At 43.4% G+C, this 17731-nt stretch overlaps 1 protein-coding gene across 2 annotated transcripts; it reads left to right on the plus strand.

Moving 5' to 3' along the window:
- Positions 1–4719: 4719 nt before the first annotated feature.
- dnaja (DnaJ heat shock protein family (Hsp40) member A) lies at positions 4720–16716 on the plus strand. 2 transcript variants are annotated; one of them, XM_064990249.1, is made up of 8 exons: positions 4720–4857; positions 5191–5336; positions 9182–9359; positions 9564–9668; positions 9904–10131; positions 10468–10698; positions 11117–11217; positions 15778–16716. In XM_064990249.1, the coding sequence occupies exons 2-8, from the start codon at positions 5205–5207 to the stop codon at positions 16012–16014; spliced, it is 1212 nt and encodes a 403-aa protein (XP_064846321.1). In that variant the 5' UTR covers positions 4720–4857; positions 5191–5204; the 3' UTR covers positions 16015–16716. The 2 variants fall into 2 exon arrangements, with proteins under 2 accessions (XP_064846321.1, XP_064846319.1); XM_064990247.1 differs by having other exon boundaries at positions 4721–4857; positions 5182–5336.
- The last annotated feature ends 1015 nt before the right edge of the window (positions 16717–17731 follow it).

Genomic DNA, 17731 nt, shown 5'->3' on the forward strand with positions numbered 1-17731 from the left:
AACCAGGGGTGGAAAAACCTTGGATCACTGTTACTCTAACTTCCGCGACGCATATAAGGCCCTGCCCCGCCCCCCTTTTGGAAAAGCTGACCACGACTCCATTTTGCTGATACCTGCCTACAGACAAAAACTAAAAAAAGAAGCTCCCACGCTGAGGTCTGTCCAACGCTGGTCCGACCAAGCTGACTCCACACTCCAAGACTGCTTCCATCACGTGGACTGGGACATGTTTCGTATTGCGTCAGATAACAACATTGACGAATACGCTGATTCGGTGTGCGAGTTCATTAGAACGTGCGTTGTAGATGTCGTTCCCATAGCAACGATTAAAACATTCCCTAACCAGAAACCGTGGATTGATGGCAGCATTCGCGTTAAACTGAAAGCGCGAACCACTGCTTTCAATCAGGGCAAGGTGTCTGGTAACATGACTGAATACAAACAGTGCAGCTATTCCCTCCGCAAGGCTATCAAACAAGCTAAGCGTCAGTACAGAGACAAAGTAGAATCTCAATTCAACGGCTCAGACACGAGGCATGTGGCAGGGTCTACAGTCAATCACGGACTACAGGAAGCAATCCAGCCCAGTCACGGACCAGGATGTCTTGCTCCCAGGCAGACTAAATAACTTTTTTGCCCGCTTTGAGGACAATACAGTGCAACTGACACGGCCTGCAACGGAAACATGTGGTCTCTCCTTCACTGCAGCCGAGGTGAGTAAAACATTTAAACGTGTTAACCCTCGCAAGGCTGCAGGCCCAGACGGCATCCCCATCCGCGCCCTCAGAGCATGCGCAGACCAGCTGGCTGGTGTGTTTACGGACATATTCAATCAATCCCTATACCAGTCTGCTGTTCCCACATGCTTCAAGAGGGCCACCATTGTTCCTGTTCCCAAGAAAGCTAAGGTAACTGAGCTAAACGACTACCGCCCCGTAGCACTCACTTCCGTCATCATGAGGTGCTTTGAGAGACTAGTCAAGGACCATATCACCTCCACCCTACCTGACACCCTAGACCCACTCCAATTTGCTTACCGCCCAAATAGGTCCACAGACGATGCAATCTCAACCACACTGCACACTGCCCTAACCCATCTGGACAAGAGGAATACCTATGTGAGAATGCTGTTCATCGACTACAGCTCAGCATTCAACACCATAGTACCCTCCAAGCTCGTCATCAAGCTCGAGACCCTGGGTCTCGACCCCGCCCTGTGCAACTGGGTACTGGACTTCCTGACGGGCCGCCCCCAGGTGGTGAGGGTAGGTAACAACATCTCCTCCCCGCTGATCCTCAACACTGGGGCCCAACAAGGGTGCGTTCTGAGCCCTCTCCTGTACTCCCTGTTCACCCACGACTGCGTGGCCACGCACGCCTCCAACTCAATCATCAAGTTTGCGGACGACACAACAGTGGTAGGCTTGATTACCAACAACGACGAGACGGCCTACAGGGAGGAGGTGAGGGCCCTCGGAGTGTGGTGTCAGGAAAATAACCTCACACTCAACGTCAACAAAACTAAGGAGATGATTGTGGACTTCAGGAAACAGCAGAGGGAACACCCCCCTATCCACATCGATGGAACAGTAGTGGAGAGAGTAGCAAGTTTTAAGTTCCTCGTCATACACATCACAGACAAACTGAATTGGTCCACTCACACAGACAGCATTGTGAAGAAGGCGCAGCAGCGCCTCTTCAACCTCAGGAGGCTGAAGAAATTCGGCTTGTCACCAAAAGCACTCACAAACTTCTACAGATGCACAATCGAGAGCATCCTGGCGGGCTGTATCACCGCCTGGTACGGCAACTGCTCCGCCCTCAACCGTAAGGCTCTCCAGAGGGTAGTGAGGTCTGCACAACGCATCACCGGGGGCAAACTACCTGCCCTCCAGGACACCTACACCACCCGATGTTACAGGAAGGCCATAAAGATCATCAAGGACATCAACCACCCGAGCCACTGCCTGTTCACACCGCTATCATCCAGAAGGCGAGGTCAGTACAGGTGCATCAAAGCTGGGACCGAGAGACTGAAAAACAGCTTCTATCTCAAGGCCATCAGACTGTTAAACAGCCACCACTAACATTGAGTGGCTGCTGCCAACACACTGACACTGACTCAACTCCAGCCACTTTAATAATGGGAATTGATGGGAATGATGTAAATATATCCCTAGCCACTTTAAACAATGCTACCTTATATAATGTTACTTACCCTACATTATTCATCTCATATGCATACGTATATACTGTACTCTATATCATCGACTGCATCCTTATGTAATACATGTATCACTAGCCACTTTAACTATGCCACTTTGTTTACATACTCATCTCATATGTATATACTGTACTCGATACCATCTACTGTATCTTGCCTATGCTGCTCTGCACCATCACTCATTCATATATCCTTATGTACATATTCTTTATCCTCTTACACTGTGTATAAGAACAGTAGTTTAGGAATTGTTAGTTAGATTACTTGTTGGTTATTACTGCATTGTCGGAACTAGAAGCACAAGCATTTCGCTACACTCGCATTAACATCTGCTAACCATGTGTATGTGACAAATAAAATTTGATTTGATATAATGTACAGACAGTACCTAATAAACCTATGTCTCTATAGTTCAGTGGCACTCTGGTTATTTTTTGAACATTTGGGTACCAATGTTCTATTTTTCAACACATTATTTTTATTAACTAACGACAACTGTCTCAATCTTCAATGGCATGTACAGTATAATGTACAGTATGATTAAGCGCAATGTGTGTATTAAATGCATTGACAGCAGTTGAATAGGCCTTAAAGCCAAAAATGTGGTTGGAGGCTCTGTATGGTGGGTGTGACAATTGCGGAGGTCAAATTGAGCTCCGTACCGCATTTTCATGCACCTCCCACATGTTGTAACATGGCGGAGGACTCCGTATAGCTCCGCATTGACATGATTGGTTGACGGTAGGTGGGGGCGGGAGGTCCTGTATAAACACAAACTCACTTCCTTGACAACTTCCCTCACAACAGCTCTTAGCTGTTCCACGAAGCGCAAAAAGTATGAATGCCCTGACTTGATAATTATAATTACTTACCCAGACGTGTTCTGGGTAAGACGATTTTTAAGAGCTTTCACACGCTGGAATTTGAATTAGAATGCACAGTAGACGAACCGAGAGTGTCAACGCCATCATGCACTTCAAATTAGAAAGCAAGTCTATTGTTCTCTACTGCTGGTAGTAAAGTGAGGCATAAATGGCCAAAAATACTGTTTGTGCATTAATGTCTGGAAATGTGTATATTTAGTGTTAAGTTTATCTCCCAGTGCCAATAATACCCATTTGAAAACAATAACCAGGTGAGAAAGTAAAGAGGTACAGGAATAGTGTGGGTAAGCCAGTGCCAGTAAAAAATGAGCCTATCACAAGAATGAAAACAAAATGTAGGTTATTACAGCATTATGTATCGTTCTCATTACCATATTATTTATAATTACAGCAATATTTATAATGACCATATTATTTATCATTACAGCATTATTTATAATGACCATATTATTTATCATTACAGCATTATTTATCATTACCATATTATTTATCATTACCGTATTAATCATCATTACCATATTATGTATCATTACAGCATTATGTATCATTACAGCATTATGTATCATTACAGCATTATGTATCATTACCGCATTATGTATCATTACCGCATTATGTATCATTACAGCATTATGTATCATTACAGCATTATGTATCATTACAGCATTATGTGTCATTACCGCATTATGTATCATTACAGCATTATGTATCATTACAGCATTATGTATCATTACAGCATTATGTATCATTACCGTATTATGTATCATTACAGCATTATGTATCATTACAGCATTATGTGTCATTACCGTATTATGTATCATTACAGCATTATGTATCATTACCGCATTATGTATCATTACAGCATTATGTATCATTACAGCATGTCAGAGGCATGACAATGAGCAAAGGGACCTGAAACCTGGTGGTATCGCTTACGCTCTAAAATGCAATGTGTGTCAACTGAGAACACCGAAATTAATGAGATGAGTGGCCGACACCGAACAGCCCCAAAATAGCCTAACCGAAGTCCAAAACGTCATAAAACGTCCTTTATCATTACCGCATTATATATCATTACCATATTATATATCATTGCCGTATTATATATCATTACCGTATTATATATCATTACCGTATTATATATCATTACCATATTATATATCATTACCGTATTATATATCATTACCGTATTATATATCATTACCGCATTATATATCATTACCATATTATATATCATTGCCGTATTATTTATCATTACCATATTATTTATCATTACCATATTATATATCATTACCATATTATATATCATTACCATATTATTTATCATTACCGCATTATATATCATTACCATATTATATATCATTGCCGTATTATTTATCATTACCATATTATATATCATTACCATATTATATATCATTACCATATTATATATCATTACCGTATTATATATCATTACCGTATGATTTATCATTGCCGTATTATTTATCATTACAGCATTATTTATCATTACCGTAATATGTATCATTACAGCATTATATGCAGGAGCGGCCCGAATTGCGTTTCCCGGGACCTCCCTCCAAGTGGACCGGGCTTTTGATCGACAGGCCAGTCCGCTGTTTCTAGACTCGTCTAGGGCGAGCAACGAAACATCTGGCGTCATAAGACGCTCCAGAAAGTTCGGTCCCAGACCGCCTTATAAAGGACCAGCCGTCTTCCTCCGAGGCACTATTGAAGCAGGACGCTTACTGAAAGGTAAAGACACTATGTTACCATGGAATTGTAATGTGTTGTTTTCATTATTTGCCGTTCATTTGAACAAGCGCTTCGATAAAAGCCAGACAACAACTAACTAGCATTACTAGGCGAGATTCTTGTTTTAGTAGGTTAACGTTAGTTGCCTACTAGTATATGTGGCTATTTATTTGAAACATAACATTGTAGCTTGTCCGCATTTGTAGCTACTTTGGTAGCCAGTATTCGGCTTTCCTTTTCCCTGAGAGGGGGATGGGTTAGCTTACTTGCTTTTAAGCTAAACAGTCATTTATTTGGTGTATCTAATTCTCACGTCTCCGTTAGTTACTACAGATCCTGCCACGAAGATGGTTAAAGAGACAGGTTTCTATGACACTTTAGGTGTGAACCCTAAAGCCACGCCAGATGAGATTAAAAAAGCATACCGAAAACTGGCACTGAAATATCACCCGGACAAGAACCCGAATGAAGGAGAGAAGGTAAGTTAACTGTCGGCAGCAGGCCTGTAGACACGTCTATTTTAAACAGCGCACATGGCTTCTAGGACTGACAGGGACATGTGATTAAGGAACCTTCTGGAAGGACCTCGGGGAAAGGCGCTGTGTGGGTTGCCAACCAGGTCTCAGAGGATTTCTTATGATTCTGTACGTATAACCCCGAGACACTCCATTTAGTATGATCATATGTTTCTTATGGTATGTAATCATTTGTGGATGTCCATCGCCCATTTCGGATGACAATACAACATGTCATTCGTAACTTTATGTTACGACTTTGCAAAATGTACACTGTTACAGAATTCCAAAAATTATAATATGTTACATATTTGCTCAATGTATGTTACAAATTCTGGCTAGGTGGCTAACATTAGCTAGGCCAGGGGTTAGGGTTAAATTTAAGAGTTGGGTTAGGGGAAGGGTCAGCTAACATGCTAAGTAGTTGCAAAGTAGCTTAAAAGTGACCAATTAGCTAAAGTTGTCAGTGATTCGAACTCGCAACTGTTGGGTTGCAAGATGTTTGTGCTATTCACCCCAACCAAGCACCCATCTGCCTGTTGTAACCATCTGCCTGTTGTAACCATCTGCCTGTTGTAACCATACCAAACGTACCAAACGTAACGTATACTACACGGAACAAAAATAAACGCAACATGTGAAGTGTTGTTCCTATGTTTCTGCTGAAATAAAAGATCAGAGAAATGTTCCATACGCACAAAAAGCTTATTTCTCAAAAGTTTGTGCACAAATGTGTTTCCATCGCTGTTAGTGAACATTGCTCATTTGCCAAGATAATCCATCCCCTTTACAGATGTGGCATATCAAGAAGCTAATTAAACAGCCTGATCATTACACAGGTAGATCTTGTGCTGGGGACAATGAAAGGCCACTCTAAAATGTGCAGTTTTGTCACACAACTCAATGCCACAGATGTCTCAAGTTGATGGGGTGTGTAATTGGCATGCTTACTGCAGGAATGTCCACCAAATCTGTTGCCGTAAATTGCCTCCAAGATTGTTTTAGAATTTGGCAGTACGTCTGACAGGCCTCACAACCACAGACCACGTACGTGTAAGGCGTTGTGTTGGCGAGCGGTTTGCTGACGTCAATGTTATGAACAGAGTGCCCCATGGTGGGATTATGGTATCTATGGGCAGACATAAGCTATGGACAACGAACACCATTGCATTTTATCGATGGCAATTTGAATACACAGAGATGCCGTGATGAGATCCTGAGCCCCATTCATCTGTCACCATCACCTCATGTTTCAGCTTGATAATGCACGGGCCCATGTCCCAAGGATCTGTATACTATTCCTGGAAGCTGAAAATGTCCCAGTTCTTCCATGGCCTGCATACTCACCAGACATGTCACCCATTGAGCATGTTTGGGATGCTCTGGATTGACGTGTAAGACAGCGTGTTCCAGTTCCCGCAAATAGTTCCTGCAGCAACTTTACACAGCCATTGACGAGCAGTGGGACAACGTTCCACAGGCCACAATAAACAGCCTGATCAACTCTATGGGAAGGAGATGTGTCTCACTGCATGAGGCAAATGGTGGTCACACCAGATACTGACTGGTTTTCTGATCCACATCCCTACCTAGGTATCTGTGACCAACAGATGCAAATCTGTAATCTCAGTCAAATCCAATTGTATTTTTCAAGTGCCAAATACAACCGGTGTAGACCTTACAGTGAAATGCTGACTTACAAGCCCTTAACCAAGAACACTTATTTTTCTTAACTGCATTAAGTAAAAAATGGATAGAGCAGCATTAAAATAACAGTAGTGAGGCTATATAATCTCCACCCGGCACAGCCAGAAGAGGACTGGCCACCCCACATAGCCTGGTTCCTCTCTAGGTTTCTTCCTAGGTTTTGGCCTTTCTAGGGAGTTTTTTTCCTAGCCACCGTGCTTCTACACCTGCATTGCTTGTGGTTTGGGGTTTTAGGCTGGGTTTCTGTACAGCACTTTGAGATATCAGCTGATGTACGAAGGGCTATATAAATACATTTTGATTTGATATAGAGGGGGAACCCGTAGAGTCAATGTGCGGGGGCAAAGGGTAGTTGAGGTAATATCACTAAGCGAAATAACCTGGTACTAAACACCTCCCTCTGCTACTGCATCCTGGACTTCCTGACGGGCTGCTCCCAGGTGGTAAGAGTAGGCAGCAACACGTCTGCCACGCTGATCCTTAACACTGGGGCCCCGCACGGGTGTGTACTTAGTCCCCTGCTGTACTCCCTGTTCACCCACGACTGCGTGGCCAAACACAACTCCAACACCATCATTAAGTTTGCTGAAGGCCTGATCACAGACAACGATGAGACCGCCTATAAGGAGGAGGTCAGTGAACTGGCAGTGTGAACAGCAACCTCTCCCTCAATGTGATCAAGACTAAGGAGCTGATCGTGGACTACAGGAAAAAGGCGGGCCGAACAGGCCCCGTTAACATCGACAGGGCTGTAGTGGAGCGGGTTGAGAGTTTCAAGATCCTTGGTGTCACCAACGAACTATCATGGTCCAAACACACCCAGACAGTCGTGAAGAGGGCACAAAATAACATTTTTCCCCTCAGGAGACTGTAAAGATTTGGCATGGGTCCCCAGATCCTCAAAAGGTTCTACAGCTGCACCATCGAGAGCATCCTGACTGGTTGCATCACCGCCTGGTATGGCAACTGCTCGGCATCTGACCGTAAAGCGCTTCACCCCTACCTACCTCACTTCGCCCCTACCTACATGTACAAATTACCTCAACTAACCTGTACCCCCGCAGACTGACTTGGTTCCCCCTGTATCTAGCTTCTATGTTGTATTTTATTTTAGTTTATTTGGTAAATATTTTCTTAACTCTTCTTGAGCTGCACTGTTGGTTAAGAGATTTTAAGTAAGCATTTCACTGGAAGGTCTACACTTGTTATATTCAGCGCATGTGACTCAGTTTGATTTGATATACATGTAGGTAGAGTTATTAAAGTGACTATGCATAGATAATAACCAGAGTAGCAGCAGTGTAAAAAAGGGGGTGGGGGATAACGCAAATAGTCTGGGTAGCCATTTATTTGATTAGCTGTTCAGGAGTCTTATGGCTTGAGGGTAGAAGCCTTTTGGACCTAGACATGGCGCTCCGGTATTGCTTGACATGCGGTAGCAGAGAGGCCAGTCTCTATGACTAGGTTGGTTGGAGTCTTTGACAATTAGGGCCTTCCTCTGACACCGCCTGGTATGGATGTCGAAATCCATAGATCAGGGCCTAATGAATTTATTTAAATTAACTGATTTCCTTGTATGAACTGTAACTCAATAAAATCTTTGCAATTGTTGCATTTTGTGTTTGTTCCGGGGACACTCAAATTATACTGAACAAACGTTTACTATGTTACGTCTAGTCTGAGACCAGGGTGGGATTGCAGCACCACCACCCCTAACTGTAGCCTTAGCTCTGCTCTAGGCTGATTTAAATGTACTGGGGGAACACTGAAAATAACACGCACCTGTTTGCTCTTCAGTTGTTCTCTCACTGTAAAATTAGCCTGAAGCCTAAGATGAGTGGAGTTGCATAAGGATTTATTTCTTCAGAGAAGCAAGGATAAATTATTTAACACTGACTAGCTGTTTTGATATGGCAGTTAAACTGAAAAATAAGGTCGGTCCACACTAATATTGAAAGGAAAATCTATTCCAGCTTCGCTATTGCAGTAAAACACACAAATGTTGAAATTTAGCTACAATTGTTATGGGACTTGGCTATTATGGTGTTATAAGCATCAAAAACCGTTGGCATGATATTGACATAACTCTCTCTCCCCTCCAGTTCAAGCTGATATCTCAGGCCTATGAGGTTCTGTCAGAGCCCAAGAAGAGGGACCTCTACGACCAGGGTGGAGAGCAGGCTATCAAGGATGGGGGCATGGGAGGAGGAGGTTCCCCTATGGACATATTCAACATGTTCTTTGGAGGCGGAGGCAGAATGCCTCAGAGGGATAGGAGAGGTAATACTAATGTCACAAATGTACGGTCTCATATTGGGAAGGTTTTCATGACACAGACTAGAAAGCAAGACCAATGGAGAATGTCCATCGAAAATGCTTTTTAGTTCAGGATTAGGCTGATCTGTGTCCAGGAAGCCGCCCCATTATCTGTTATTTGTATTACCGAAATATTATTGTGTAGTGATGATTGTGTGTTTGGTCCAGGTAAGAACGTGGTCCATCAGCTCACCGTGACTCTGGAGGAGATGTACAATGGAACCAAGAGGAAATTGGCCCTGCAGAAAAACGTAATCTGTGGAAAATGTGAAGGTATGTTGAGATCCAATATCGATACAAAGCTCCCCATTATCAGATCTGAGCCCATATTCACAGATCTATCAGAGTACTGATCTACTTTCTATTGAAATCATAATGACTACGAGGGGATACCTGATCCTAGGTCAGCATATTTACTCTGAGACGCATTGTGAATACAGGTGTTGTGTCTTCTGAGTTCCACCAGGTCTGAAGTCCATTACTCTAACTCTGGTTGTCTTTACTGCAGGGTACGGTGGTAAGAAGGGCGCCTTGCAGACGTGTGGTTCATGTAAAGGCAGAGGAGTGGAGATCAAGGTGCAGCAGATCGGGCCAGGAATGATACAGCAGATCCAGACCATGTGTGCAGAGTGCCAGGGAGAGGGCGAACGCTTCAACTCTAAAGACCGATGCAAGACCTGCAACGGACACAAAGTAGAACGCAAGAAGAAGATTCTAGAGGTTCACATTGACAAAGGTTTGTTTGAGGTCCTCTTCCCTTGTTGGGATGTTTAAAATAAGTAATTTACTGTACAATACTAAGATATAAAACCCCCAAAGGGGAAATTGATTTCCCCAAATTCCCTAGAGCTTGAATATCAGAAGTTTCGACTTGCTGTAAATAATAGCAAGGGCGCCCTCTGGTGTCTAAAACTCCCGTCAGCTGTAGGCAGCCATCATGATAGAAAGGAACAGATGCCAGTGAACTAACCAAGACACATTTACTGTGTCCTGTAGGTAGGAACTAACCAAGACACATTTACTGTGTCCTGTAGGTAGGAACTAACCAAGACACATTTACTGTGTCCTGTAGGTATGAAGGGGGGTCAGAAGATACCATTCCACGGGGAGGGCGACCAGGAGCCTGGTCTGGAACCAGGTGACGTGGTGATCGTGCTGGACCAGCAGGACCACCCAGTGTACCAGAGGCAGGAGGACGACCTGCACATGAAGATGAACATCAAACTGGTTGAGGCCCTCTGTGGCTTCAAGAAGACCATCCGTACGCTAGATGGCAGGGTGCTCATCATCACCTCTTCACCAGGTAATGCATTAGTGTGGCTGTTATAAGGATTCACTCCCCTTGGATTTAAATGTACATTTTGTACCGGTACAGCCTTATTCTAAAATGGATTAAATCATTTTTTCCCGTCATCAATCCACACGCAATACCACTTAATGACAACCGGTTTTTAGAAATAAAGAAAATTGTATTCAGACCCATTCAATAAATATTCAGACTCAAAATTGAGCTCGGATGCATCCTGTTTCCATTGATCATCCTTGAGATGTTTCTACAACTGGATTGGAGTCTACCTGTGGTGATTTCAATTGATTGGACATGATTTGGAAACCTCTATCATATAAACACGCAAGATGTAGAATTGTAGGAAATTACTTTGTAACGCAAAAAAATATGCGATAATGCAAGTTGCGTGATCGTGTGATCTTTCTGTTTCCAGGTAAAGTAGTGAAGGCCAACGATGTGAGGTGTGTCCATAATGAAGGCATGCCCATCCACAAAGACCCTTACGACAGAGGACAGCTCATCATTCAATTCCAGGTTAGTTATATTACCATTGGAGAGAGAGAGAGAGAGACGGGTCAGGTTGAACCGTTTAGGTTCGAGACGAGCCGTTTTCGTTAAAAACAAAACTGACTCCGGTTGGACTACTCCAAATAATCTTGGTTCTGACACACAAACAAACAAGCTTTGTAGGTCCATCAGCCCTTTTTAAATACCTCGCACACCCTACAGTAATCTGTGGCTCCTGAGAGAACCTTCATAAATCGGCAAAATGTTTTATTTTTTTATTTAACTAGGCAAGTCAGTTAAGAGCACATTCTTATTTACAATGACCGTCTACCAAAAGGCCTCCTGCAGGGATGGGGGTTGGGATTATACATTTAGGGCAAAGCACACATCATGACGAGCGACCTAAGACAACACAGCATGGTAGCAGCACAAAACATGGTACATACATTATTGGGCACAGAACAGCACAAAGGGCAAGACGGTAGAGACGACAATACATCATGCTGAGCAGCCACATTAACCTGTCTGGGAATGGCGGAACCCCTCGCCAACAACCAGTGAAATTGCAGGGCGCCAAATTCAAACAGAAATCTCATAATTCAAATTTATCAAAATACAAGTATTTGACACCATTTTAAAGATAAAATTCTCGTTAATCCAACCACAGTGTCCCATTTCAAAAAGGCTTTTCGGCGAAAACACAACATATCATTATGTTTGGTCAGCACCTAGTCACAGAGAGCATACAGCCATTTTCCAACCAAAGAGAGGAGTCACAGAAAGCAGAAATAGAGATAAAAATCATCATCAATGTTGATGAAAATAAAAGTGTTATACATGGAATTAGAGATATACTTCCCCTTAATGCAACCGCTGTGTCAGATTTTTTTTTTTAACTTTACGGAAAAAGCAAACCATGCAATAATCTGAGTACAGCGCACCGGCAACAAAAAAAGCTGTGCAGATACTGACTCCACAACATGGCGGGTAAGTCAGAAATGGCATTATAAATATTCACATGTCTCTTCACAGGGGCGGGCCACTGATTGAGCCCTAACCTTATGAAGACCCAAATCTCTCATTTGGAAGCTTACATTACATTTAATCTCTTCACCAATAATTTCACATTTAAACATTTAAATTGAACAACAATTCCATGTGAATCCGATAACTCTGATGTGTAGCCTTTCCACTGTAGAGTTTATGTCATCTTATCATTGATGAGAATGTCTCAGATGACAACCAAACTGACATCCTATTCATTAAGTACCACCGCATATGTTCAGTTGGTCGGATGACCAGAATATAGTTCATTTCCCCCCACCTTCTGATGTTCCCAGAATCTCTATGTTAACCAAAGGATTTTCAAATGTCACATCAGTAGGGTAGAGAGGGAAAAAGGCGGGGGCAGGTATTTCATAAACCTACCCCCAGGCCAACGTCATGACACCTACCAATTCTCGACTTCAGCGATGTCATTTACGATGTCATTTACAAAATAGACTGTAGGTATGACTACTCAGCAAATTGGATGCAGTCTATCACAGTGCCATCCGTTTTATCACCAAAGCCCCATATTATATCCACCACTGCGACCTGTATGCTCTCGTTGGCTGGCCCTCGTTTCATATTCGTCGCCAAACCCACTGGCTCCAGGTCATCGTTAAGTCTTTGCTAGGTAAAGCCCTGCCTTATTTCAGCTCACTGGTCGCCATAGCAACACCCACCCGTAGCACGCGCTCCAGCAGGTATATTTCACCGGTCACCCCCAAAGCCAATTCCTCCTTTGGTCGTCTTTCCTTCCAGTTCTCTGCTGCCAATGACTGGAACGAACTGCAAAAATCACTGAAGCTGGAGACTCATATCTCCCTCACTAACTTTAAGCACCAGATGTCAGAGCAGCTCACAGATCAGGAGAAAGAAACCTCACCCAAATGTATAGCCCCGTTGGAAAATATAAATGGACTGTTTTAAAAATTCTATTTGGCATACCCCCAACGGCATTGGGAATATCTGTTGTAGCGCATTTAACACAAAAAAAACGTTAACCTATTTGACACTATGTAGAGTCCTGTAAAACTTAGTCTATAAAGACTATCGCATGACGCTCGACTTAATTTAAAGTCCGACCCCTTTGATAATTTATAACACATACATAAAGGCTTAGTGATGTAAACACACAAATGTATTATCACTAACAGCTAAAAAACATGATTTGAAGACATGCTTGAAATTAAGTTTCAAAAAGTCCAACAATGTAATTACATTGAACATTAGACATGGCTGTGAATAGTGTAGATTGTCCATGAGCTAATGGACACATTGTTCTTGCCTCTCTTCCTGCTGGAGGCGCTGCATGTTGGTTCCAACCTTAAAAGTAACAACAAAGAAAGTTAACAGGTCTGTTAGGAAATGCCTTTGTCTCACCATCTGGATAAGGTCTGTGCTGCACCAGAAACTCTAAATGGGGAGATTGGAAACTCCTTTCAATTCATATTATTCTATTCCTCCTCACATGCGCCGAATACAACAGGTGTAGCTGTAGACCTTACAGTGAAATGTCGGTGACGGTGATCAGGCCTACCTCTGTTGCGTCGTCTGCAAACTTAATGATAGTGTTGGAGTCGTGCCTGTCCACGCAGTCGTGGGTGAACAGGGAGTACAGGAGGGGACTAAGTACGCACCCCTGAGGGGCTCCAGTGTTGAGGATCAGCATGGCAGATGTGTTGTTGTCTACCCTTACCACCTGGTGGTGGCCCGTCACAAAGTCCAGGATCCAGTTGCAGAGGATGGTGTTTAGTCCCAGGATCCTTAGCTTAGTGATGAGCCTTGAGGGCACTATGGTGTTGACTACAGCTCAGCGTTCAATGAATAGCATTCTCACGTATGTGTTCCTTTTGTCCAGGTAGGAAAGGGTGGTGTGGAGTGCAATAGAGATTGCATCATCTGTGGATCTGTTTGGGCGGTATGCAAATTGGAGTGGGTCTAGGGTTTCTGGGATAATGGTGTTAATGTAAGCCATGACCATCCTTTCAAAGCACTTCATGGCTACGGACGTGAGTGCTACGGGTCTGTAGTCATTTTGGCAGGTTACTTCAGTTTTTGTTGTGCAATGGGGCTATGGTGGTCTGCTTGAAACATGTTGGTATTACAGACTCAATCAGGGACATGTTGAAAATGTCAGTGAAGACACCTGCCAGTTGGTCAGCACATGCCCGGAGCACACGTCCTGGTAATCCATCTGGCCCCGCAGCCTTGTGTATGTTGACCTGTTTAAAGGTCTTACTCACATCGGCTATGGAGAGCTTGATCACACAGTCGTCCGGAACAGCTGATGCTCTAATGCATGCCTCAGTGTTGCTTGCCTCAACGCGAGTGTATTAGTGATTTAGCTCGTCTGGTAGGCTCGTTTCACTAGGCAGCTCACGGCTGTGCTTCCCTTTGCAGTCTGTAATAGTTTGCAGGCCCAGCCAAGTAAGATGATTGAGTGCTGCAGTGATGGTTGTCCATCTGGAATGTTCTCCCATCTTCACAGAGGAACTCTGGAGCTCTGTCAGTGACCATCATGTTCTTGGTCACCTCCCTGACCAAGGCTCTTCTCCCCCGATTTCTCAGTTTGGCTGGTAGGCCAGCTCTAGGAGGAGTCTTGGTGGTTCCAAACTTCTTCCATTTAAGAATGACTTCTTGGGAACCTTCAATGCTGCAGAGCCTGTATCAATGGCGTTCAGTGCTGCAGAGCCTGTATCAATGGCTTTCAGTGCTGCAGAGCCTGTATCAATGGCTTTCAGTGCTGCAGAGCCTGTATCAATGGCTTTCAATGCTGCAGAGCCTGTATCAATGGCTTTCAATGCTGCAGAGCCTGTGTCAATGGCTTTCAATGCTGCAGAGCCTGTATCAATGGCTTTCAATGCTGCAGAGCCTGTGTCAATGGCTTTCAGTGCTGCAGAGCCTGTATCAATGGCGTTCAGTGCTGCAGAGCCTGTATCAATGGCTTTCAATGCTGCAGAGCCTGTATCAATGGCTTTCAGTGCTGCAGAGCCTGTGTCAATGGCTTTCAATGCTGCAGAGCCTGTATCAATGGCTTTCAATGCTGCAGAGCCTGTATCAATGGCTTTCAATGCTGCAGAGCCTGTGTCAATGGCTTTCAATGCTGCAGAGCCTGTATCAATGGCTTTCAATGCTGCAGAGCCTGTATCAATGGCTTTCAATGCTGCAGAGCCTGTATCAATGGCGTTCAGTGCTGCAGAGCCTGTGTCAGGTTATCTGAAATGCCACCTTGTTTCCCTAGATAAGTAGAGTACTATATAGGGATAGGGTGCACGGGGTTCACATCCAACCTACACTGTGATTGTTTAAATGATGAATTCAATATAGACGAGACAAATACAATAAATGTTGTTATTAGTTTAAGCAGATGGTGTTTGTCTATTGTTGTGAACAGAGAGGAAGATCAGATCAAATTCTAAGACTAATTTATACAGAAATCCAGGTATTTCCAAAGGTTTCACATACTTTTTCTTGCCACTGTATATAGGGAATAGACCCTATCAGACCCATAACTTATTTCTCTATGTTCCTCCCCACCAGGTGGAGTTCCCAGATAAACACTGGCTGCCAGAGCACCTCCTCCCCCAGCTGGAGGCCCTCCTCCCCCCCAGAGACGAGCAGCTGATCTCAGACGACATGGAGGAGGTAGACCTGAAGGAGATGGATCGCAGCGACTCTCAACAGAAGAGCGGCAGCAGTGGAGGAGGGAAGCCAAGCTTTGAGGATATTGACGATGATGAGGGGGGAGGCCATGGCGTGCAGTGCCAGCAGCAGTAGAATATAGAAACTCATGCTGCACTGAATGTTTAGTTTGTTCAATTAATCGGTTTTAGAATCTATGTATACAAATCACGTCAAACTCAGTTCCTGAAGGACGGGGTTTGACAAAAGCCTTATTCATTAGAGTCCACTGTTATCAAGCGCTGCACTGAAATGCCTACTTTCACAGCAATGTCATGTTTTAGGCAGTACATCCGAGCCATATCCGCAGCTGTTTTCCTCCAGATACTATTCAACACGTCTGTTGTTTTATCTTTATACTGAGGGTCAGGTGAGGAGAATGTATGAGGCAGGGGAAACAACTATTTCCCTAACCGCAACATAAGTTGGTTACAAAGCTTGTCAAAATATGTTGTCCCTGACATGACCACGAGATGGAGCTGTAGACCTACTCCATCTTGCCACAATGGTAGAGTGATGGTCTGTTTACATTTCTATCTAACATAACACCTGCACTGTTTTTCTCCATGTGTAGTGTAAGTTGTGTGTATTGTTTTATTTTGTATGGATCTGTTCATAAGAGATATACTAGGAGGCACAGAAAACAGACCTGTTGCATTTCAATTATTGACTTAGGTCCATAACTCACCAGAGGAACCTGTATGCTTTCTATGAAGGTAATGTTACTGTCTCGCCACAGGCGTTTCACCCACTCTTGAAATGGATTGATTCTTTCACAAATAAAACCTCTCAAGAATGCCTTCTCTCTTTTTTTTTAAACAAAGTTTATTCAACGTAATCTGGTTCACTTTATACGATTCATAGCTGCAGTTGTCAAATATCAGCATCCGCATTAATATAAGGCCGATATCAGTTAATAAAACATTACATCATCTCCTTGAAGATTCATCTTGGATCAAAGGGGTAGACTATTGAAAGTAGGACACCTGATGCAGCAAGAGTAAGGCTTTTATTCTGAAAAGTGGACTGATGGCAGAAAGATCAGCTATGTCATTTTACTATTCCTCATCATTTTTCTATTATTTTGGGGAAGGGCCGTAAGCATTTCACAGTTCACCTGTTTATCATGTGATGAATAAAATGTTTGATTATATTCAAAGTAAGATAATGACGTTCCACATTCATTGCAATCAATGAAAAGTTCAGACAATGATCAGTAATGTCATCGATCCATGTTATGATGTTATGACGTCAGTGTTCAACATCCGCTTCAATGCTGCTTCCTCGTGAATGAGCAAAACAAAAGACAGGAAGTAATTAAACTTCACATTGAAATTTCACATTCTTTATTCTACTGCTTTTGATAATCATGAAACCTTTTTTATACCTCAGGGAAATGACAGAACAGTTCTACACTGCTCCTGACTAGGTGGTCTTGTTTGTTCCAGGAAGTGTTTTTACTCTGCTCCTGACTAGGTGGTCTTGTTTGTTCCAGGAAGTGTTTTTACTCTGCTCCTGACTAGGTGGTCTTGTTTGTTCCAGGAAGTGTTTTTACTCTGCTCCTGACTGGGTGGTCTTGTTTGTTCCAGGAAGTGTTTTTACTCTGCTCCTGACTGGGTGGTCTTGTTTGTTCCAGGAAGTGTTTTTACTCTGCTCCTGACTGGGTGGTCTTGTTTGTTCCAGGAAGTGTTTTTACTCTGCTCCTGACTGGGTGGTCTTGTTTGTTCCAGGAAGTGGTTTTACTCTGCTCCTGACTGGGTGGTCTTGTTTGTTCCAGGAAGTGTTTTTACTCTGCTCCTGACTGGGTGGTCTT

Source organism: Oncorhynchus masou, chromosome 15, assembly GCF_036934945.1.
Source record: "Oncorhynchus masou masou isolate Uvic2021 chromosome 15, UVic_Omas_1.1, whole genome shotgun sequence".
In the NCBI taxonomy this organism is placed as follows: domain Eukaryota; kingdom Metazoa; phylum Chordata; class Actinopteri; order Salmoniformes; family Salmonidae; genus Oncorhynchus; species Oncorhynchus masou.